This window comes from Narcine bancroftii, chromosome 10 (genome assembly GCF_036971445.1).
Source record: "Narcine bancroftii isolate sNarBan1 chromosome 10, sNarBan1.hap1, whole genome shotgun sequence".
Classification (NCBI taxonomy): Eukaryota; Metazoa; Chordata; class Chondrichthyes; order Torpediniformes; family Narcinidae; genus Narcine; species Narcine bancroftii.
In genome coordinates, this window is record NC_091478.1 from 57861834 (window position 1) to 57886714 (window position 24881).

The 24881-nt window shown below is 44.8% G+C and overlaps 1 protein-coding gene across 9 annotated transcripts in view; it reads right to left on the reverse strand.

Annotated features, from left to right (window-relative positions):
- Window positions 1-24881, reverse strand: part of mtss1lb (MTSS I-BAR domain containing 2b) — a 229804-nt gene that overhangs the window by 56705 nt on the left and 148218 nt on the right. For all 9 annotated transcript variants that reach the window (XM_069900991.1, XM_069900987.1, XM_069900994.1 and 6 more), the window contains 5 exons: window positions 22950-23034; window positions 21866-21957; window positions 18539-18613; window positions 11600-11757; window positions 4177-4284 (listed from right to left, as the gene is read on the reverse strand). In XM_069900991.1, coding sequence (XP_069757092.1) covers window positions 4177-4284; window positions 11600-11757; window positions 18539-18613; window positions 21866-21957; window positions 22950-23034 — 518 coding nt within the window. The remainder of the gene's footprint in view (window positions 1-4176; window positions 4285-11599; window positions 11758-18538; window positions 18614-21865; window positions 21958-22949; window positions 23035-24881) is intronic.

The window sequence follows — 24881 nt, forward strand, 5'->3', positions numbered from 1 at the left end:
CAATTTGATACTCCACAAGAGCAGTTCTTTCAACGGGAAAAGAGAGAGTATGTCCCTGATCTGGCAGTTACAATTGATGCCATAGGGCAACCAAGGGGTATCCCAAACGAGTTTAAAGCCAGAAATGAAATTGGTGCGGGACTCGAGACCGTGTTCTTCTAGGTAACACCTGCTAAAAGTGCAGAATGGATCAACTATTATAACCAACAGAGATTTATTTATTACACGGATGAAGCGCTCTCTGCTTTCGGAGAGTAGTTGGAGGCAACTTGCAGAATAGGCAGGCTTTAGACTGGCTACTAGCAGAAAAAGGGGGGTGTGTATGTCCTTTTTGGAGAACACTGTTGTACTTTTATACCTGACAACACGAATCCAGAAGAATCCTTTACCAAGGCAATGGATAAAATAACAAATTTAAGGAAAGAAGTTAAACAAAATGCAGGATTTGGACATCAGTTCTTTGATTGGCTAAAAAGCAAACTAGGGGGTTGAGGAGCATGGATTACCAAGATTGCAGTAATCGCTGATAGTTGATTGTTTCACTTGTGTTGTTTTATCCCCCTCCTCAAGTCCATCCTGGTGTGTGCAGCAACAAAACAGTTTCCAATGCTCCTGCAGGTTATCGGATCAGAATCTTGTGGAAAAAGGCCCCCAACAAGTGTCTCATGGGTAGATTTGACAACTTGAGGGGATAAAGCTAGAGGAAAGAGACTTTGGGTATCAGGTGAGAGGATTGGAGGAGATGTGATCTTCTCCCTTCCCCCAGAGAGTGGTGTGTTCTGGATTATACTGCTGGTGGGTGAGAGAGACTGGGGGGGAGAGAGACTGGGGGGGAGAGAGACTGGGGGGGAGGGAGAGAGAGGGGGAGGGAGAGAGAGGGGGAGGGAGAGAGAGAGGGGGAGGGAGAGAGAGAGGGGGAGGGAGAGAGAGAGGGGGAGGAAGAGAAAAACAAAATATTCAAGAAAAGTGCAAGGAAGTTGAAAATAGTCTGTAAGGGTTCATGAGTCTTTTTTCCTGTCCCAGACATGAAGGGATAGGTTTTTGGCTCAGTTGCCCAGGAAGTGGGAGAGCATGAAATTTTGCAAATAACCAAGTTTTAGGGATATTTATTTTAGTTTAATCCGACCTCTTGTGTGTGCAGTTCTTTGTCTTCTCTCTCTTCATGTGAGACCATTTAGGTCTCAAAGGGGGAAATATATGTACCTATATGCTATTCATTATGTATGCATTAATTAACCCATTACTATGTAGCCCATTATTTTTGTAACATTTTATACTCTTAAACAATTTTACATTTTATTCTGTATTGCTAGGGATGCTTAGGTATCCTGTTAGGCAAGTTATTTTGTTTACTATGGATGATGTTACTTTTTATCTGGTCTGTATCTGGTATGTATCTATGTAACCAAAAGATAAGGGTGGTGATACTGTAGCAGGACAAGTGGTTTGGACCCCAGTAGCCACTGATAAGAGACTGGGGTGAAAGATAAGCGTGGCAAAAGACAGTAAAAACACGTGGTTTGAGATCTGATAAGATAAACAACTAATAGTGGCAAGCTAAAGAAATTACATAGAGCTTGAGATAAGGAGAATGACGAACTGTCCGGAATCGACACACGGATAAGATTGGAGAATGATGGATTGTACAAGCAAGGTTAGAATTAGAGCTCTATGTGTGTTCAGCAGAGATTTAGGGATTTATCCTCTGACTGCCTTAGCCTTTACTTATGAATTAAGGTTTTACTTCTTGAAGAATTCTCCGTGTTACCTGGCTCGTTATTGGGCATCGAAACAATGTCAGGTCACATGATATGAGAGACCCATAGTACTGAAGAAATCAGACATTTTGATTCAGGAGAATGAAGAGAACTGAAGAAACTTGACTATTCTGTACAAGGCAGAGTCGAAGCAGTAATCTCCAGAAAGAGAGGGAGATTATATCATCCTTATCATAGGAGATAAGCAACATAAGTGGCTTTTAAATAAGTAATAACACTTTTGGCTGCTCTTTTAAAAAAAGAGAGGCTGTCTCATTTTAAACTCCTGTTTGAGAAAGACATCATCAGGAAAATCACAGTTCCACAACCCTAATGAGATAAAGGGGAAACTGGTGAAAACACTTGTGAGAAGAATCTCTCTCTCAAAGACAACTCATCAAAAGACGCACAAGTTTGAAAGAAATCGGGTGCTTCGCTCTTGCTTCCAAACCACAATTTTAAAAAGATCCTGAAGTTCAACAAGATGTGATGTGAGACATGAAAGAAAGCCTCTACTTCCTCAGGAGTTTGCGGAGGAGCGAGTGGAGTTGTTCAAGTGAACCGGTACGGACTTGAAGGGCCAAGATAGCCTGTTTCCGTGCTGTAAACGGTTATATGGTTAAGAAGTTTGAAACTGGACTTTAAAACTGACTTTTTAGACTCACGTTTAAACTGCAATGGTTTTGGACTTTAAAATCACACACATTTTAAGTTTGGGGTTAAATTTAGACCTAGGTTTAGAGATAAGTAAGAAATTTTATGTTTAGTTAAAAATGATTATTTTGAATTTACCACCATCTGCCATTCCTGTGTAGTAACAGTCAGTTAGTTTGTAACAGTATTCATCTCATTTTTCAGCATGGTGAGGAATTTCTGTTTCTGCTGTCTGTCAGTGAAGTGTCAGGTGTACTCTGGTGTAACTGGAAGGCAGCAAACCTGCCCTAACCTTTCCTGACTGTTTACAGTCTCATTCTCTCCACAAGGTAGACCCAGGGCACATAGCAGCAGGGCTTTTATACTCGAACGATTCACGTGCTCATCTGGACACCCACCAGCAGTATAATCCAGAACACACCACTCTCTGGGGGAAGGGAGAAGATCACATCTCCTCCAATCCTCTCACCTGATACCCAAAGTCTCTTTCCTCTAGCTTTATCCCCTCAAGTTGTCAAATCTACCCATGAGACACTTGCAGTGATATTTGGGAAACAATATACCCTCTGATATACCCCTGTTTGAGGCAGGAAATGTGGCAGAACGATGGGTTCAGTTGTTCAGACCAAGAGGGCAGGTGCTGGGATTGGAAGGGCTTCCAAATCAGGTGACTAGACACACTCACATGGGCTCAGGGAGAGTGTGTCAGGAACAGAGCGCTGCCACAGTCCCCAAATCATGTATCACAGTTAAACACAGGGCAAGGTGCCCTCTGCACTGCTCAGTCTTATCCATGGGTTCAACGCAGGGCTCAGGGCTGAGACTGAGATTGCTAATCCAGGGTAGTCCAGTCTATGGCAGGTGGGGGAAGACAAATGGTTGAGTACCTGTTCATAGACTTGAACAAACCATTGGCTGGGGTTACGTTTACACCGCCCAATAGTTGGGGTCATAAATATATATCAGCCTATAGATGGGATCGTGTCCATTCTGGTCAATAGCTGGGGAGATATCTATACCAGTTCATAGCCTGAACTCAGATCTGAGCCAACAGAAACCACAGCCCTTGATGGGACTGCTCTGTGATGCGATGTCACATGCTCTTTGCATCTGAGCTGTGCTGATGCCCCTTAAATGCATACTCACATTCACATGCACCCACCCAACCATTCATGTCCACACATCAACCCTTTCATGCATGTACACTGCCACACATCCACTCTCCCACATAACACCGACCACCATCTAAGCAAGTACACACCCACCCCGTGCATGCTTCCAATCATTCAATCACTTGTCGACGACATAAGAGGTGTCCACTGGTCAGCTCACAAAACTACTTCTCCAGCTTGATACACGCAACAATATTTATTCAGGCATACAGCGCAGTAACAGGTCATTTTGGCCCATGAGTCCATGTCGCCCCTTACCTCCAATTACCCTACTCCTCCGACATGTTTCAAATGGTGGGAGGAAACTGGATCCCCCAGGGAAAACCCATGCAGACATGGGGAGAACATACAAACTCTTCAAACACAGTGCGGGATTCGAACCCCGGTCCGGACCCCATCGCTAGCACTGTATAGGTGTTGTGCTAACTGCTACACCAAGCTGCTTGAACCTGAACCCACCGACACAAACATCCACCCACCCATGCAATCAGGCACCCACACAATGCACATGCACCTATTCGTCCACCACAAGAATATCACAAGAAACGGAAGAAAGTGCGGCAGGCTGAATGCCTACTGCCGTCTCCCCTTACCTGCTCACTGGCTGGAGGCAGCTTGTGTGGTTCTGCTGTCTGGATGATGAGATCATCAATAATTGCCTGGAGATGTGTGATCTCACCCAGCATCGCAATCTCCCCATCCTGGAGAAACACAGTGGTTTAAACCTGACAACAAACTGGCTGCTCTCTCCCTTTCCTGCCCACAGGAACCTGCCCCAGAGACAGCCATTCACAACGCTTCACACCCAAATACAGAATGAAGTCAGCCTTCCACAGTCCAACCCAAACCTGCTAACCCCTGATGCAGCAACAGACTGGTTTTAACCCCTGAACTCAACCTGCTGGAGGAACACAGCAGAATCGGTGGGAGAAAAAGAGCAGTTGATGCTTCAGATCGGAGCCTACAAGCCCATGCTGCACAAATACACCCACGTGACCAATTAACCTCCTAACCCCGTATAACTTTGGAAAGTGGGAGGAAACCGGAGCACCCAGAGGAACACAGTCATGGAGAAAATGAACAAACTCCTTACAGACAACGGTGGATTTGAACCCGGGCCACTAGTGCTGTAATAGCATTGCACTAACCTCTTTGCTAACCATACAACCCTTTGATTTAGGATTTACTGGGAGATGGTAACGTTATGGGTAGTTTCTATTCTGTCTGATCAAAACTCTTCAAAATAATTTTAAACCCTACACTACAAGATATAGGAGCAGAAGGCCCATTAGCCCATTGAGTCTGCTCCGCCATCCTGATCATTCTCCCACTCAGCCCCACTTCCCAGCCTTCTCCTTGAAACCCTGATTTTTATTAAACTTTTTTATTTTCCACACTATAAACCACTTTGATCAAGATACGTACATTTTCCTTTTCGTTTTCTCCCCCCCCTTCCCATCCCACCCTCCCTACCTCCCCTCCCATTCATTTAAAGTTCAGAATCTGAGATACATTAAACCCGTCAAACAATGTTGTCACTCAATAAAAACAAACAAGAATTTCCACTGAGTCAATTCTTTTCATTCCCTTCTCCTTCTGTCATTTTAGGTGGTAGATGTCCCCGGTAGGTTTTCTCTATTGTATTTCATGTATGGCTCCCATATTTGTTCAAATATTGTAATATTATTTCTTAAATTATAGGTTATTTTTTCTAATGGAATACATTTATTCATTTCTGTATACCATTGTTGTATTCTCAGTTATCTTCTAATTTCCAGGCTGACATAATACATTTTTTTGCTACAGCTAGGGCTATCCTAACAAATCTTTTTTGTGCACCATCCAAATCAAGTCCAAATTCTTTGTTTTTTATGTTACTTAGGAGGAAGATCTCTGGGTTTTTTGGTATATTGCTTTTTGTGATTTTATTTAATATCTGGTTTAGATCTTCCCAAAATTTTTTCACTTTCTCACATGTCCAGATTGCATGAATTGTTGTTCCCATTTCCTTTTTACAGTGAAAACATCTGTCAGATACTGTTGGGTCCCATTTATTTAACTTTTGAGGTGTATCCAGTTATATTGTATCATACACAACCTCGTATTTATTGTATTTCTCATAGTTCCTGAGCATAACTTCTCCCATGTTTCATTCTTTATCTTTATGTTTAGATCTTGTTCCCATTTTTGTTTAGTTTTACTATTTGTTTCCTCGTTCTCCTTTTCTTGTAGTTTAATATACATATTTGTTATAAATTTTTTGATTATCATTGTGTCTGTAATCACATATTCAAAATTACTTCCCTCTGGTAACCTCAGACTGCTTCCCAATTTGTCCTTCAAGTAGGATTTCAGTTGGTAGTATGCCAACACTGTATCGTGAGTTATATTATGTTTATCCTTCATTTGTTCAAAGGATAATAATTTATTTCCTGACAAGCAATTTTCTATTCTTTTGATCCCTTTTTTCTCCCATTCTCTAAAGGAAAGGTTATCTATTGTAAAAGGGATTAGCTGATTTTGCGTCAGTATTAGTTTTGGTAGTTGGTAATTTGTTTTATTCCTTTCTACATGAATCTTCTTCCAAATATTGAGCAGATGATGTAATACTGGAGAATTCCTACGTTGTACCAATTTTTCATCCCATTTATATAATATATGTTCGGGTATCTTCTCCCCTATTTTATCTAGTCCAATCTGGCTTTTCCCTTGTTTGATAAAAATCTGATAGGTATCTTAATTGTGCCGCTCTATAATAATTTTTTACGTTTGGCAGTTGTAAGCCTCCTTGTTTATACCATTCTGTTAATTTATCTAGTGCTATCCTCGATTTCCCCCCTTTCCATAAATATTTCCTAATTATTTTCATTAACTCCTTGAAGAATTTCTCTGTCAAGTGTATTGGCAATACCTGAAATAGGTATTGTATCCTTGGGAAAATGTTCATTTTAATACAGTTTATCGTTCCTATTAGTGTTAGTGGTAAGTCTTTCCAATGCTCTAAGTCGTCCTGTAATTTTTTCATTAGTGGATAATAATTGAGTTTATATAGATGGCCGAGGTTTTTATTTATTTGTATACCTAGGTATCGTATTGCTTGCATTTGCCATCTGAATGGTGATTCTTTCTTAAATTTTGAGAAATCCGCATTATTCATTGGCATTGCTTCACTTTTATTTGTGTTAATCTTGTACCCCGACACTTCTCCATATTCCTTCAATTTCTTATGTAATTCTTTTATTGATATTTCTGGTTCTGTTAAGTATACTATAATGTCATCTGCAAATAAACTGATTTTATATTCCTTGTCTTTTATTTTTATCCCTTTTATTTTATTTTCTGTTCTTATCAGTTCTGCTAGTGGTTCTATGGCTAATGCGAACAATAAGGGCGATAGTGGGCATCCCTGCCTTGTTGATCTGCTTAATTTAAATTGTTTTGATATATATCCATTTACTGTCACTTTCGCCAATGGCCCCTTATATAATGCTTTAATCCAATTAATATATTTTTCTGGTAAACTGAATTTTTGTAGTACTTTGAATAAATAATTCCATTCTACTCTGTGAAAGGCCTTCTCTGCGTCTAAGGCCACTGCTACTGTTGGAGTTTTATTTCCTACTGCATGAATTAAGTTAATAAATTTACAAATATTGTCTGTTGTTCATCTTTTTTTAATAAATCCAGTTTGGTCTAGATTTACTATTTTTGGTACATAGTCGGCTAATCTGTTTGCTAATAGTTTAGCTATTATCTTATAATCTGTGTTAAGTAAAGGTATTGGTCTATATGACGCTGGTGCGAGTGGATCTTTCCCTGTCTTTGGTATTACTGTAATTATTACTGTTTTTCATGAATCTGGTAAGCTTTGTGTTTTATCAATCTGGTTGATTACTTCCAGGAGGGGAGGAATTAATAAATCTTTAAATGTTTTATAGAATTCTATTGGGAATCCATCCTCTCCTGGTGTTTTATTATTTGGTAGTTTTTTTTATTATCTCTTGTATTTCTACTATTTCAAATGGTTCTGTTAATTTATTTTGTTCCTCTATTTGTAATTTTGGTAGTTAAATTTTAGTTAAAAATTCATCTATTTTGTCTTCTTTCCCTTCGTTTTCAGTTTGGTATAATTGTTCGTAGAATTCTCTGAAGTTTTCATTAATCTCCGTTGGATTATATGTGATTTGTTTGTCTTTTTTCCTTGATGCCAATACCATTCTCTTAGTTTGTTCTGTCTTAAGCTGCCATGCTAGAATTTTGTGCGTTTTTTCTCCGAGTTCATAATATTTCTGTTTTGTCTTCATTATGTTCTTCTCCACCTTATATGTTTGTAGTGTTTCATATTTTATTTTTTTATTTGCCAATTCTCTTCTTTTAGTTGTGTCTTCCTTCATTGCTAATTCTTTTTCTATATTTGCTATTTCCCTTTCTAACTGCTCTGTTTCCTGATTGTAGTCCTTCTTCATCTTGGTTACATAACTTATTATTTGCCCTCTGATGAATGGTTTCATTGCATGGCATAGTTTAAACTTATCTTTCACTGATTCCGTATTTATTTCAAAGTACATTTTAATTTGTCTTTCAATTAATTCTCTAAAATCCTGCCTTTTAAGTAGCATGGAGTTTAATCTTCATCTATACATTCTTGGAGGGATGTCCTCTAACTCTATTGTCAATATCGGGGGTGAGTGGTCCGATAATATTCTAGTTTATATTCTGTTTTTCTAACTTGTCTTGCTTGCGAGCCGATAACAGGAATAGGTCTATTCTTGAGTATGTTTTATGTCTACCCGAATAATATGAATATTTCTTTTCCTTTGGGTGTTGCTTCCTCCATATATCCAAAAGTTGCATTTCTTGCATCGATTTAATTATAAATTTGGTTACTTTGTTCTTTCTGTTAATTTTTTTCCATGTTTTATCCATGTTTGAATCCAAATTAAGGTTGAAATCCCCTCCTATTAGTATGTTCCCTTGCGTGTCTGCTACCTTCAAAAAAATATCTTGCATAAATTTTTGATCTTCTTCGTTAGGTGAATATACATTGAGTAAATTCCAAAACTCAGAATATATCTGACATTTTATCTTTACATATCTCCCTGCTGGATCTATTATTTCCTCTTCTATTTTAATTGGTACATTTTTACTGATTAATATAGCTACTCCTCTAGCTTTTGAATTATATGACGCTGCTGTTACATGTCCTATCCAATCTCTCTTTAATTTCTTGTGCTCCATTTCAGTTAAGTGTGTTTCTTGCACGAATGCAATATCAATTTTTTCTTTTTTCAGTAAATTTAGCAGTTTCTTCCTTTTGATTTGGTTATGTATTCCGTTAATATTTAAAGTCATATAGTTCAACATAGCCATTTCATACTTTGTTTATCTTTCCTTTCTGTTTCCTCATCATCACCTTTCCTTCTTATCCATTTCTGCTTTCTTGTTTTGAACACTTTATAAGACAACATTTCTAAAACATCAAACATTTCCCTTATTCTCCTATCTAAAATTTCTTTAACCCCACTATCCCCTCCCCTTCCTGAGTTGCCCTTTATCACTTGTCGGGCAACCATATCTCCCCTCTCCATTTGGATTTGCGAATTCACTCGCAAGCGTCAACTGATTTCGCAGTGACTGTAACTCCTCCCCACCCAGCCCCCCCAGATTCTAATTTTCATATACAACAAAGGTCACTCTCTTAATTCCCTCCTTACTTCCTCTCTTCCCTTTCTTTCCCTTATTAATTCTTATCTATACTCTATATATTTTCCTGTAAATACGCATACACTCATGCACACACATACACACACACACACACACACACACACACACACACACACACACACACATATATATATATATATTTATACACCCATATACACACATACATATAGTTCGTGGTCATTTTTGCTCTCCTTACATGTCTTCAGCTCTCTGTCTGTTTTGTAGTTGTTCTGCAAATTTTCGTGCTTCCTCCGGATCCGAGAATAGTCTGTTTTGCTGCCCTGGAATAAATATTTTAAGTACCGCTGGGTACTTTAGCATAAATTTATATCTTTTTTTCCATAGGATCACTTTTGCTGTATTAAACTCCTTTCTCTTCTTCAGGAGTTCAAATCTTATGTCTGGATAGAAAAAAATTTTTTGACCTTTGTATTCCAGTGGCTTTTTGTCTTCTCTTATTTTCTTCATTGCTTTCTCCAATATATTTTATCTTAGGAATTTTACTAAAATGGATCTTGGTTTTTGTTGTGGCTGTGGTTTAGGGCCTAATGTTCTATGTGCCCTTTCTATTTCCATTTCTTCCTGTAATTCTGGTCTTCCTAGGACCCTGGGGATCCAATCTTTTATAAATTCTCTCATATTCTTGCCTTCTTCATCTTCCTTAAGACCCACTATCTTTATATTGTTTCTTCTATTATAATTTTCCATTATATCTATCTTCTGAGCTAACAGCTCTTGTGTCTCCTTAACTTTTTTATTAGATTCTTCTAATTTCTCTTTTAAGTCCTCTCCTTCCATTTCTACGGCTGTTTCTCGTTCTTCCACCTTGTCCACTCTTTTTCCTATATCTGACATGACCATCTCTAATCTATTCATTTTTTCTTCTGTACTTTTAATTCTTCTTTTTATTTCACTAAATTCTTGTGATAGCCATTCTTTTACTGATTCCATATATTCTTTAAAAAAAAATCCATTGTCTTGTTTTTCCCTTCTTCTTCCATTTCTCTGTGTTCTTCTTCTTCTTCCTCTGGGTTGGTTATCTGTTGTTTCCTTGATTTCTTTTTACTCTCTTCTTTCTTGTTCTCGTTGTTTTCTATGTTCTCTTCTTGTTGTTGTGTTGTAGCTGTCATTCTCAGCTGTGGAGATCGACTCCTCAGCTGGTCTCCCCTCCCGTCAGTGTTTTTTTTGTCATGCGCAGTTGCGCATTTTTGCTTGGCTCCGCGAGTCATTTTTGTAGTCCCGAGCTCGGGACTTCGACTGACCTGAGGGAGCGGGTTTCTCTCTCCGTTTCTCTCTCCATGGCGGGCCTCCTCGGACAGGTAAGGCCTTCACCTTCTTCTTCCGATGTCTTTTCTTCTTCTCTTCTTCCCGTTGCTTTCGACTTTTCTTTCTTCGCTGCTATTTTCTTCCCACCTTTACTTTCACTTTATTTTAATTTTTGTGTTTGTGCCTTTGTGTTTTCTGTGTTTTTTTTAAACTTTTCTGGAGAGGGCTGGAGTTCCCCGACCGGCCACTACTCCATCACGTGACTCCTCCCTTGAAACCCTGATTCATCAAGTACTTGTCAATCTCTTCATTAAATACACTCAAAAGCCTCACTTCCACAGTCACCTGTGGCAACAAGTTCCACTGTTGACCAACACAATTTTTCCGCATCACTGTTTTAAATTGACACCTCTTGTCCTCGACTCCCCTACCATGGGAAACATCCTTGCCACATCTACTCTGTCCAGGCCTTTCAGCATGAGGCCTCCCTTCATCCTTTTGCACTCCAATGAGTACAGTCCAAGAGCCAACAATCATTCCCCATATGCTAACCCTTTCATTCTGGAAGTAAATCACAAAATTCTGTAGACACCGTGGTTGAAGTAAAAACACACAATGCTGGAGAAACTCAGCAAGTCAAACTGTGTCCTTTATGTGGCGAAGTTAAAGATATATTACTGACGTTTTGGGCTTGTGTCCTTCATCAAAGGAGGAGAAAACGTACTTTCATTCCTGGTATCATCCTAGTAAATCTTCTCTGAATCCTCTCAAATGCCAGCATGTCTTTTCTCAAAAAAGGCACTTAAAACTGTACACGGTATTCCAAGTAATGTCTCGCGAGGGCCCCGTGGAGTCTGAACATTACTTCTTTACTTTTATATGTTATTACTCTGGATATGAATGCCAACATTGCATTCACCTTCTTCACCACCTGAAGCCACCTTTTGGAGCAATGCCCCCCGCCACCCCGCAATCCCCCCCCCCCCCCCCGAACCCTGCCCTTGAATGCTGAGGAAGATTCCTTACCACCACAGGATGCAGGAAGGTGATGAAAGTGCAAAAGCGGCCTCTCTCCTCGATCAGAGCCTTCCGCACAGCTTGCTTCTCCATCTCCTCCAGCAGCAGACACATGTCATTCACATCCTGCACGGCATTCTCCACCTGTGGCCTCAGGTCCCCCTTACCTGGAGCATGAACAGACAATGCTAGGGTTTCTCCACACAAACACTCAAAGGTGGGCAGGGGTCTAGTTCAGCACAGGAAGGAGGACTTGCACACAAAGATTGCAGTGTAACCAGAGCTAGGAGGTCCGCTGGGAGCTCCCAATGGCTGCACTGACCACCGGGAGGGGTGAGCATGACCGAGAAGGCCATGGTGAGGAAAGTACACGGTGTGGACTGTGATGACCAGTTCTGACTGCTCGAGCCCACCAATCCCAGCAACATCCTTGCCAATCTTTTCTCCACCCTCTTGGGCTCAATCCCATCTTTCCTGTAGTGTGTAATAATGTATGCAGGTGTACCTCTGTACATGTGTGTGCGTGAGTTGGTGCACATGTGTACGTGTGTGTGAGTTCACGTGTGAGTGTGTGCACATGTACATGTGTGGGTATGCACATGTGCGTACGTATGTGTGTGTGTGCGCGCACGAGAATTTGTGGCCATGAATGTGTGCGTGTGTGTATACGCACGGGCATGCTTATGTGTATGTTTGTGTGTGTGTGTGTGTGTGTGTGTGTGTGTGGGCAGGCACATGAGTGTGCATGTGTGCATGCATGTGAGTGTGTGCTTGTGTGTAGATGTGCACGAGTGTGTGCATGTGTATGTGGGGGGGGAGATTTACATGAGTGTGTACTTGTGTGCGTGCATGTGTGTAGGCATGCACGAGTGTGTACACGTGCGTGTGTAGGTGCGAGGTGGTTCGGGGAAGAGAATGGAAGGGGGTGTGGGGGAAGGGTCCGCTGCCTACTGGAGATGCTGTGAGAAAGGCAGTGACCCAACTCACTGACAGGCCAGAGGTGGAGTAATCCTTGCTCTCCTGTACAAGAGAAAGGCGCCATCCAAAGATGCAAGGACAGAATGATGCACAGGGGGAATTGTGGCTGTCTGCATGAGGCAGAGCAGCTCCCCACATGGAGAGAAATGTGCGCAGACCCCAAACCCCGCCCAGGCACCTGCACCAGTGTGTCCTCACCTGGCAGGAAAACTGCTTCTGATCATAGGTTCCACAGGGGAAGTCAGCACCCATGGAGATGTTCTCCGAGCAGAATGAATCTGCCACCAGCAGGCCACCACTGATACTGTCAGGGACTCTGATAGGCCTGGCGAGAGACTGGATGGTCCTCTGCAGGCGATTCAGCCTGACCAACCAGAATCTTAGGTGGCATTGCCTCTGGTTTGGGGCCTGGTGTTCAGGATCTGGGCATCACTGGGCAAAGCACTGACAGGCCATCTCCAATTGCTTTTGAGGAGTGGTGCTAAGGCTGGTGTTGGGGAAGGAGCCCCAGATTTAGACCAGTAATGATTGCACTTTTCAGTTTCCCAGCGAGACAGCACAGTGACACGAAGTACAAGCTGCAGAAGCTGGAGATTCCCCTGCTCCTGCAGCCCCTTATCTCTCTGGGTGTGAGAGGTAAGGGTGTTGAGCTGAGAGGAAGGCTGAAGTTACATCATGGGAGATGGCACAGCTCTCATTCTATGTGCTGTGGGAGGTTGATTGTGTCACTCCAGACACTGCTGCTTTGTCCCCAGTTGCTGGAGACAGAGACGTCTCGTTGTCCATTGGGAGGATTCGCAGTTGAAGGCAATTCCTTCTCTCCTCTGCCTACAGTCATGCCCATCTGCAGAGGGCAGCAGAAGCAAGGGCGTCGGAGGATAAGGGTGTAATGCAGCCGCTTGCCACCAGCTCCTCAAGAGTTAAATGAGGGTGGGCATCGAATGTTTGACTTGTCAGCGCAGAGCAGGATTTAAAAGGTGGAACTCTGATGTTTTCAGACTCTACAAAAGGAAGCTTCTGAAAGAAGGTGACAGAAATGGACCCAGCTACTCCCCACGGCAACAACAAGTATTTTGCACAGATACACCATCAGCAATGAGAATCACTGTGGACTGATGCACCCTGCAGTGACAAAAAAAGCACTGTACATAGATAGAGACTACAGTAATAACAGGCATAAAACACAGGTACACACGACAGTAATAACAGGCATTATACACATAACCTCCCTGGAGCAGCAGAAAATTACAAATTCCAACATGCAGAAGGGACATTGAAGATAGAGACAGCCGACACCACTGCGATCTGGGGAATCATGCACGAACCTGACTTCAGCCAGAGGGAAAACAGTGGGACAGGCAGTTCCCACAGACTGCAGCAAACAGCAAACAAAATTCACAAGATTTGAACAGTCAATGTGCAGATCAAGTGCTAGGATGAGACCAGCAAGATTCAAGGCAACATCCTATCCTGGCCAGCAGCTCATTGGCTCCCTATATCCACTCCATCCCATCACTCCCGGGGTTCTGGTTATACACAGAGTGAAGCTCCCTCCACACAGTCCCATCACACACTCCTGGGATACTGGTTACACAGAGTGAAGCTCCCTCCACACCATCCTGTCATACACTTCTGGGGTACTGGTTACACGCAGAGTGAAGCACCGTCCACTCCGTCCAATCACACAATCCCTGGGTACTGGTTACACACAGAGAGATCCCTCCACAACGTCCTGTCATACAATCCTAGAGTAATGGTTACACACAGAGTGAAGCTCCCTCCACACTGTCCCATCACACACCTCACGGGGTACTGGTTAGACACGAAGTGAAGCTCCATACACACCGTCCTGTCACACACTCCCAGGGTACTGGTTTCACAAAGAGTGAAGCACCCACTACAACATCCCATTACACACATCTGAGGAACTGCTTACACGCAGAGTGAAGCTCCCTACACTCCATTCAAACACAATCCCGGGTTACTGGTTACCAACAGAGTGAAGCTCCATCCACACCATCCCATCTCTCACACCTGGGGTACAGGTTACATACAGAGTGAAGCTCCCATCACACCGTCCCATCACACAATCTTGGGGTACTGGTTACACACTGAGTGAAGCTCCCTTACACTGTCCCATCACACACTTCCGGGGTATTGGTTACACAAAAAGCGAAGCACCCACCACTCCGTATCATCACACACTCCCGGGGTACTGGTTATACAGAGACTGTAGCTCCCTCCACACCAGCCCATCAGTCACTCCCAGGATACTGGTTACAAACAGAGTGAAGCTGTCTCCATGCTGTTCCATCACACACTCCCAGAGTACTTGTTACACACATGGAGAAGCTCCCTCCACACTATCCCATTTCCCACTCCCAGGTACTGGTTACACACAGAGTGAAGCTCCATCCACACAGTTCCATCACACACTCCTGGGATACTCGTTAAACACAGACTGAAGCTCTTTCCACACCTTCCTGACCCCCACTCTCCCAGGGTACTGGTTACACAGAGACTGTAGCTCCCTGCACACTGTCTACTCACACACTCTCAGTTACTGGTTACACATAGATTGAAGCTCCCTCCACACCATCCCATCACTAACTCCTGGGGTTTTGGTTATACACTGTACCGTCACACACTCCCAGAGTTCTGGTTACACACAGAGTGAAGCTACCTCCACACCATCCCATCCCACAATCCCGGGGAACTGGTTGCACACAGAGTAAAGCTCCGTTCACACCATCCCATCACACACTCCCGGGGTTCTGGTTACACACAGAGTGAAACTGCCTCTACGCCGTCCCATCACTCACTCCCGGAGTACTTGTTACACACATGGTGAAGCTCCCCCCACACCATCCCATCACAAAATCACATGGTACTGGGTACACACAGAGTGAAGTTCCCTTCACGTTGTCCCATCACACACTACCGAGCTACTGGTTACACAAAGAATGAAGCTCCCTCCACACCATCCCATCACACACTCCTGGGATACTGGTTACAAACGGAGTGAAGCTTCCGCCCCACCGTCCCATTATACAATCCCGTGGTAAGGGTTACACACAGAGTGAAGCTCCCTCCACACTGGCCCATCACACACTACCGAGCTACTGGTTACACACAGAGTGAAGCTACCCCCACACCATCCTATCACTCACTCCTGGGGTTCTGGTTATACACAGATTGAAGCTTCCTCCACACTGTACTGTCATACACTCCCGGGGTTCTGATTACACACAGAGTGAAGTGCCCTCCACACCATCCTGTCATACACTACAGGGGTACTGGTTACATGCAGAGTGAAGCTCCCGCCACACCGTCCCATCACACACTTCCCGGGTGCTGGTTATACGCAGAGTGAAGCACCCTACACACCGTCCCATCACACACTCTCGGGGTACTGGTTACATACAGAGTAAACTCCCTCCACACCATCCCATCACTCACTCCCAGGGTACTGGTTACACACAGAATGAAGCTCCCACCAGACAGTCTCATCACACACCACTGGGGTACTGGTTACACACAGAGTGAAGCTCCCTCCACACCATCCCATCACTCACTCCCAGGGTACTAGTTACACACAGAATGAAGCTCCCACCAGACAGTCCCATCACACACCACCGGGGTACTGGTTACACACAGAGTGAAGCTCCCTCCACACATTCCGTCATGCACTCCCGGGGTACTAATTACACACAGAGTGAAGCTCCCTCCACACCATCCCATCACTCACTCCCAGGGTACTGGTTACACACAGAATGAAGCTCCCACCAGACAGTCCCATCACACACCACTGGGGTACTGGTTACACACAGAGTGAAGCTCCCTCCACACCATCCCATCACTCACTCCCAGGGTACTAGTTACACACAGAATGAAGATCCCACCAGACAGTCCCATCACACACCACCGGGGTACTGGTTACACACAGAGTGAAGCTCCCTCCACACATTCCGTCATGCACTCCCGGGGTACTAATTACACACAGAGTGAAGCTCCCTCCACACCATCCCATCATTCACTCCCAGGGTACTGGTTACACACAGAATGAAGCTCCCACCAGACAGTCCCATCACACACCACCGAGGTACTGGTTACACACAGAGTGAAGTTCCCTCCACACTCTCCTGTCTCACACTCCCGGGTTACTGGTTACACACAGAGTGAAGCTCCCTCCACACATTCCGTCATGCACTCCCGGGGTACTGGTTACACACAGAGTGAAGCTCCCACCTGACAGTCCCATCACACACCACCGGGGTACTGGTTACACACAGAGTGAAGCTCCCTCCACACATTCCATTATGCACTCCCGGGGTACTGGTTATACACAGAGTGAAGCTCCCTCCACACCATCCCATCACTCACTCCCAGGGTACTGGTTACACACAGAATGAAGCTCCCACCAGACAGTCTCATCACACACCACCGGGGTACTGGTTGCACACAGAGTGAAGCCCCCTCCACCCTGCAATGTTATGTTTTACTGATATGATTAAAAAGTGAAATGAAAGGTTCAAAATCAGGGCGAGAAGAAGCTGGGAATTAAAAATAATATAGATTGGGCACAGAATAGAGCTGCCAATAATGAACTCCAAAAGCATGGACAGGATAGGCTAGTTACAGGGTAAATTTGCTCGACACAGTCCCATCACACTGGGCAGATATAGGCAAGCATTTGTTACAGATTAATCCTCCCTCTGCCATATTCCACCTGGTACAAAACTAACATCATAGCCTGTGCCTGACTAAGATCTAGCGAAGGGTGGCAAGGATTCAATGTCACAGCACAACCTGATACAATCGTAGCACTTGCACAGACATTGAATGCACAGTGTGAACGACACAAAGAGAAACAGGAACTGTATCAGAGAGGGAGAGAGGTAACGACGGAAAGTGGGAGAGAGAGAGAGAAAGAGAGAGAGAGAGAAAACAAAAGAGAGAAACTTACCAAGGAGTTCTACAGGGAGGAGAGGAAAGGGAGAAAGGAAGATGGTCAGGAAGGCCATGGGCAGAGCAGTATCAAAGACTGAGGAGAATTCACATAGAGGGGGCATGTAGCTCTGTTCATCTCTCCAAAACACTAAGAGGGGCTGAGTTTAGGTAACAGTGAGAATCTCCATTCCAAACACCAGGGCTGCTGGTGCTACGCCTCCATTACTGATCATCTTCCATTCTACTTAGATCCAACCCAGCCCTAATTGCAGTCAATTAACTGCCAGAGAGGGGTAGTGTCTGTGTAATGACCTGTGTCCAGAGTGGGCCAGTGTCTGGCTAATGATGTGTCCAGAGAGGGGTAGTCTGGGTAATGACCTGTGTCCAGTGAGGGGAAATGTCTGCGTAATGACCTGTATCCAGAGAGGAATAGTGTCTAGGTAATGACCTGTGTCCAGATAGCGGCGGTGTCTGCATAATGACCTGTGTCCAGAGAAGGGCAGTGTCTGAGTAATGACCAGTTTCCAAAGAGGGACAGTGTCTGGGTAATGACCAGTGTAAAAAGAGGGGCAGTGTCTGTGTAATGACCAGTGTCCAGAGAGGGGTAGCGCTTGTGTAATAACCTGTGTTCAGAGAGGGGCAGTCTGGGTAATGACCAGTGTCCAGAGAGGGACAGTGTCTGGGTAATGACCAGTGTACAAAGAGGGGCAGTGTCTGTGTAATGACCAGTATCCAGAGAGGGGTAGTGCTTGTGTAATAACCCGTGTTCAGAGAGGGGCAGTCTGAGTAATGACCAGTGTCCAGAGAGGGGAAGTGTCTTGGAAATGACCTGTGTCCAAAGAGGGGCAATGTTTGGGCTCTCAACTGTCCAGAGAAGGGTGGCGTCCTCGGTAATGTCCACAAGCCAGAGTTCCTTGTTTGAAATCTCTGGACAAGTCTAGTCTCTGTAAACTCTAAAGTACTTGAGGCACTGGGGCGGCAGGTCAACATGAATTGAAATCCACTGACAGGACCACTCACCTTTCCGCGCTTTCTTCTGAAGCTTGAGAGTATCAGATGATTTCTTCTTGATCTCATGTCGAGCTCGCTTGTACTCTGAATGAGAGAGAGAGGCAATGCGGACATGAGGTGGGAGTCAGAAGTGAGTTCGAGCAAGGGTTGTGAGCAGCAGTCTCAGAAATCATTCCCGCTAACCAGTTATTGGGATTCCATATGCTCAGAATGGGGCAGTTTCAAATCATAGACCCAATGGACAAATAGCCTCCTTGTGAAAATAGACACTACCTATCGAGGTGGACTCCGCTGAAGTGCAATTTTAAAAAATAGACTTGCATTGATATTCTGTAAAAGCCCAAGTGTTTGCTCTCTGCCTCCTGCACTAAAGGCTTTCAATGGATTAATACGTTCACGGGTGGGAATTGGAAAGAATTAAAATTAAGCATCTTACAAGAACACATAGCGGCAGGGATAAGCTGGAGAGGCAGCAATCAGTAAGACATTTCCCCTTAACTGGCAGCATGGTGAGCACATCACTCCTACAGTGCCAGTGACCCAGGTTCAAATCTCCCGCTACGTTCTCCCCATGCCTACCTGGGTTGTCGCCTGCTGCTCCAGTTTCTTCCCATGTTCCAAAGGGTAAGGGGTTAGTAAGTTAATTGTCATATGGATATATTTGGGTGGCACGGACTCTTGTGCTGGAAGGGACGGTTACCGTGCTGTATCTCTAAATTTAAATAATTCTGAGTGACTGAACAGAATGTGGTTCATGGTCAGGAACTGATGATGAAACCTGGTCCCAAATCTTTGATGTGCTGAATTACTGAGGGACAATACTGCCACTTGCTGGCTGAGAAGGGAGTGAATAACAGATGAGCAATCAGGGTTGTAATGGATAAATATTGGGAGGAATTTGGTAAAATTAGAGTGGGTTACATACATACACACATTTTAAAACAGATTTATTTGAAAGACTAAAGAATTCATATTCAGTAACATTGCAGGATCTACAGAGACTTTTATGCACATTTCACTAGGTGCTAATTGCAAATACTAGAGCGCATCGGATGCCCCCCAAAGTTCCTCAACATGGTTATCCAACTGCACAAAAACCAACAAGGTCGGGTCAGATACAGCAATGAGCTCTCTGAACCCTTCTCCATTAACAATGGCGTGAAGCAAGGCTGCATTCTCGCACCAACCCTCTTTTCAATCTTCTTCAGCATGATGCTGATCCAAGCCATGAAAGACCTCAACAATGAAGACGCTGTTTACATCCGGTACCGCACGGATGGCAGTCTCTTCAATCTGAGGCGCCTGCAAGCTCACACCAAGACACAAGAGCAACTTGTCCGTGAACTACTCTTTGCAGACGATGCCGCTTTAGTTGCCCATTCAAAGCCAGCTCTTCAGCGCTTGACGTCCTGTTTTGCGGAAACTGCCAAAATGTTTGGCCTGGAAGTCAGCCTGAAGAAAACTGAGGTCCTCCATCAGCCAGCTCCCCACCATGACTACCAGCCCCCCACATCTCCATCGGGCACACAAAACTCAAAAAGGTCAACCAGTTTACCTATCTCGGCTGCACCATTTCATCAGATGCAAGGATCGACAACGAGATAGACAACAGACTCGCCAAGGCAAATAGCGCCTTTGGAAGACTACACAAAAGAGTCTGGAAAAACAACCAACTGAAAAACCTCACAAAGATAAGCGTATACAGAGCCGTTGTCATACCCACACTCCTGTTCGGATCCGAATCATGGGTCCTCTACCGGCATCACCTATGGCTCCTAGAACGCTTCCACCAGCGTTGTCTCCGCTCCATTCTCAACATTCATTGGAGCGACTTCATCCCTAACATCGAAGTACTCGAGATGGCAGAGGCCGACAGCATCGAATCAACGCTGTTGAAAATCCAACTGCGCTGGGTAGGTCACGTCTCCAGAATGGAGGACCATCGCCTTCCCAAGATCGTGTTATATGGCGAGCTCTCCACTGGCCACCGTGACAGAGGTGCACCAAAGAAAAGGTACAAGGACTGCCTAAAGAAATCTCTGCCTGCCACATTGACCACCGCCAGTGGGCTGATATCACCTCAAACCGTGCATCTTGGCACCTCACAGTTTGGCGGGCAGCAACCTCCTTTGAAGAAGACCGCAGAGCCCACCTCACTGACAAAAGACAAAGGAGAAAAAACCCAACACCCAACCCCAACCAACCAATTTTCCCCTGCAACCGCTGCAACCGTGTCTGCCTGTCCCGCATCGGACTTGTCAGCCACAAACGAGCCTGCAGCTGACGTGGACATTACCCCTCCATAAATCTTCGTCCGCGAAGCCAAGCCAAAGAAGAATTGAAATGACATCATGAAATGAATATATTATTGAGTGGAATTGGAGACAGGCTGGATGGTTGGATAACTACACGCTTCTGACCTTTCTGCCAAGTGCTCACAGAAGGGTCACTCCTGGATTTTGTTTACCTAAGACAACAGCTTGACTACTCCTGTCGTTTGCTGAAGAAGGTGGAGGTTTTTGCAAGTAAGAGAGTCACATGGGCTTCCTGGCAGTTGGAGTTGGAGAGAGAGAGAGAGAAGACAAGTTCAACAAGCTCTCATAGCTAGTGTGTCTGACACTGAAAGCAGCTGAACCGTGCAAGCCAGGAATCTGGTTGAAACAGAAAGTTCCAGAGCAGTGGATGGCTGGAAGTGCTATCTGTCTGATGTTTCTTTTGGAATAAGGGGAACGGAAAAGAACTCTGTCATAACCTGAAAGAAAGAGGTTACCATCTGGAAAACCCTGATGGGGCAGGTTTCATCAGCAAGACTTTAATGTGACTAATGGTGCTACCTCAGTTGTGGAAATCCTGGAACAACAAATCTCTCTCTGCAAATCCTACAAGAACCTTCCTGAGCGGTAAACATTAACCTTTCGAGCACCAAAGCCTGGTGAACTTTATACATGCTAAATTCTGTGCACAGTATAAGAATTGCCTGCATCCAGAGAACTTGGAAGAAAGAGAAGTAAGATTGAACTGTGAACCAAAGAACTTTTCTTAAATTTACTCACACATTACATACATGTGTGCTTAGAATTAGAAGGGGGTTAATTTGGGTTAGTTAAGTATAGAGATAAGTTAGAGTTTGATTCTATTTTCATGATTAAAGATAATTAAAAGCAACTTTTGTTGAAGTAATTATTTGTCTTGGTGAATGTCTATTGCTGCTGGGTTTTGGGGTCCTTTGGGCTCGTAACAGGGCCAATAAACAAAGGGAATCCTGATCCTGGAGTCCACCAGTGGTGGGATCACGATGCAGAGAGGGCAGAGGGGGTGTGGAGCCGGAATTTGTACCTTTGGCATGATCCTTGTCCAGCTGGTTGGCCGATTTCTTCCAGTCCTCAATCCTCTCCTGTAAGGGGTTGATCAGGCTCTCCATCAAGGCACTAGGGGAGGAACAGGAATGCACAAACCAGCAATGACAGGGGAGAGAGAGGGGAGGGAGAAAGGGGGAAATGGGAGGGATGGAGGGGGCAAAGGGTGAGAATGGGGAGGGGGAGGCAGAGAGGGAGGGGAGCGAGAGAAAGGGAAGGGGAGAGTATGGCAAGGCAGAGATAGAGGGAAGGGGAGGGGGAAAGAAAGAAAAGAGAGGGGGAGGTAAAAATGGTGGGGAGGAAGAGAGATGGAGAGGGTAAATGAAAAGGATAGATGAAGAGAGAGAGGGGACCAAGAGAGAAAGGAAGGTGAGGAGAGAGTGCAAAGGGAGGGAGAGGAGAGAGGGGAATAGAGGGAGGGGGGGGAGACAGATGGGAGAGAGGTGTAGACGTAGAAAATGGGGAGGGGAGGGAGAGAGGAGTAGAGGGAGAAAATGGGGAGGGAGAGAGAGAGGGAGTGAAAGGAGAGAGACAGTGGGAGCAAGGTTGAGAGCAAGGGAGTGGGAGAGGAGGGAACAAGAAAGAGAGGAAATGGAGGAAGATGGAGGGAAATAGCTAGGGTAGAGAGGGGAGAGAGATGGAGAGAGAGACCCCACTTTTCCGTTTCTCTCCAGGGCTCACTCCTTAGCCAGCTCATTAGTCAGACTTGGAGACAATTTGGCAAATTGGAGGTGCCGAAAACAAATAGGGCACATCCTGTTGTCACAAGAGGACTACCTGCATGAGTCCTCCTCCCTTGCCACAAGCGGGCCCTGCAGAAGCTCCTCTGCCCCACTCCTCCCACCCTCTACCCCAGAGTCACTATCGGGAGTATCCGGGATCGTGTGCCGATCCCATCGAACGGTTACACACCACCCTCAGCTGCTCATTCCCGGTTCTCTTCACGCCTGGATCGTGGTTGTCCTGGCAAATCCTCTCTCCACAGCCCATGCACCCAGACCAGCAAGCCCCAGGGTCCTATGCCCACCCAAGCCCGCACTTCCCCGATCATGTACAGCACTGACTTGGTGAAGTGTCGGAGCTTGGCCTCGATGCTGCGGTGCCTCATACACATCCGGGTCAATGCCGAGCCAATATCCCGAGTGGCACCTGGAGAAAGAAACATTGTAAGTCAGGCGCTCCTCCCAACTCTGGCCAGCAGAGGTCAACGGCGGGCATGTGGGAGATTATTGTCATCGGCACAAGTAAACAATCAGAATCAGAATTTATTGTCATGAACATGTCACAAATTTCATTGTTTTGCAGCAGCGTCACAGTGTAAACATTTATATAAACCACCTTACAAAATAAATACAAAGTGCAAGAAAGTTAGGTGGCACGGTTGGTGTAACGGTTAGACTTTACAGCACCAGAGATCGGGACTGAGATCCCGTGTTGTCTGTAAGGAGTTTGTACGTTCCCCTGTGTCTACATGGGTTTTCCCCAGGGGCCCCATTTTCCTCCATCCGTTCAAAAATGTACTGGGGGTTGTAGGTTAATGAGGCGGTTCGGATTCATGGGCTGAAATGGCCTGTCACCATGCTGTAGGTCTAGATTAAGGAAGTGTCTATGGTTCATTGATTATTCAGGAATCTGATGGCAGCAGGAAAGAAGCTGTCCTTGTACCGTTGAGTACTCGTCTTTAGGCTCCTGTACCTTTTCTCCAATGGTAGCAGAATGAAGAGGGGATGGCCTGGGTGGTGGGGGTCTTTGAGGATAGACCTTGAGATGTCCTTGGTGGAGTGAAGTCTGGTGCCTGTGATGTCGCAGGCTGAGTTAACAACCCTCTGGAGTTTATTCTTGTCCTGAGTGTTGGCGCCTCCGTTCCAGGCAGTGATGCAACCAGCCAGAATGCCCTCCATGAAGGGAGGCCTGGAGGGTTATAGACTGGGATGAGCGAAAAACTGGTTGGCACAGACTAGAAGGGCCAAATGGCCTGTGTTCTCTGCTGTAGTGTTCTGTGGTAGCTGTTTTCTTAGAATCGCAATGAACAATTTTCACTTCCCTTGAAATCCGAGGTGGTGTGTTTTCAGGCACTTGGATGTGAACAAAGTGTGCTAATTGGGAGTAAAAAAGCATCTCCCACTCAACAAACAGTATTTAAGCACTTAGCAAACCATCAGCTCCAGTTTAGCTGGGGGAGGTGGTCACCTAAATGTTCTGGAATTTTCTCCATGCTATAAATAACCAACTTTAATTTTTTTAAATTTAAATTTGATCCGAATTGCTCCAGAAGAAATCAGAAGCAGCTGTTCCTCCGTGGATATTTTGACACAGGATATGTTGGGAAGAGGTGGACAGAGGTAGAGCTCGGGATAGGTACCATGTCAGCCAAGACTGTGAGACTTGTGAGCTGGAAATGTCAGTGAGGCGCGTGGGGGGAGAGGAGTGGTTCAAACACAATTAGGGGGCAAATGAGCACAATTCCTTCTCTCTTGCGCGTCTTAAATTTGTTTAAAATTTAATTTGAATTTCGACATATGGCAGGGTAAACAAGCCCTTTCAGCCCACAAGCTTGTGCTGCCCAATTACAACCAATTGACCTCCAATCCCCGGTATGTTTTGAATGATGGGAGGAAACTGGAACCCCCGGGGAAAACCCATGCAGACATGGGGAGAATGTACCAACTCCTTACAGAGTGCGCAGGATTCGAATCCCTGTCCCGATCGCTGGCACGGAATACTGTTGCACTAACAGGAGACACGTGAGGGACACACTGAAGGGTCTCAGCCCAAAGCGTTCACTGCTCCTTTTCTCCCATTGATGCTGCTTGACCTGCTGACTTCCTCCATCAGATTGTTTGTGGCTTCAGAATCTTGCATCTGCCGTCTCCCGCGTGGCTCCTGATGTTGTCAGGATGTTTTTAAGAGCTACGGCAATTTGTTTTGTGCCTAGGTTCCCTCAACTCCCCACATCATGGGTTAACAATATCAGGTCTGCAGGTACCTGGCAAAGC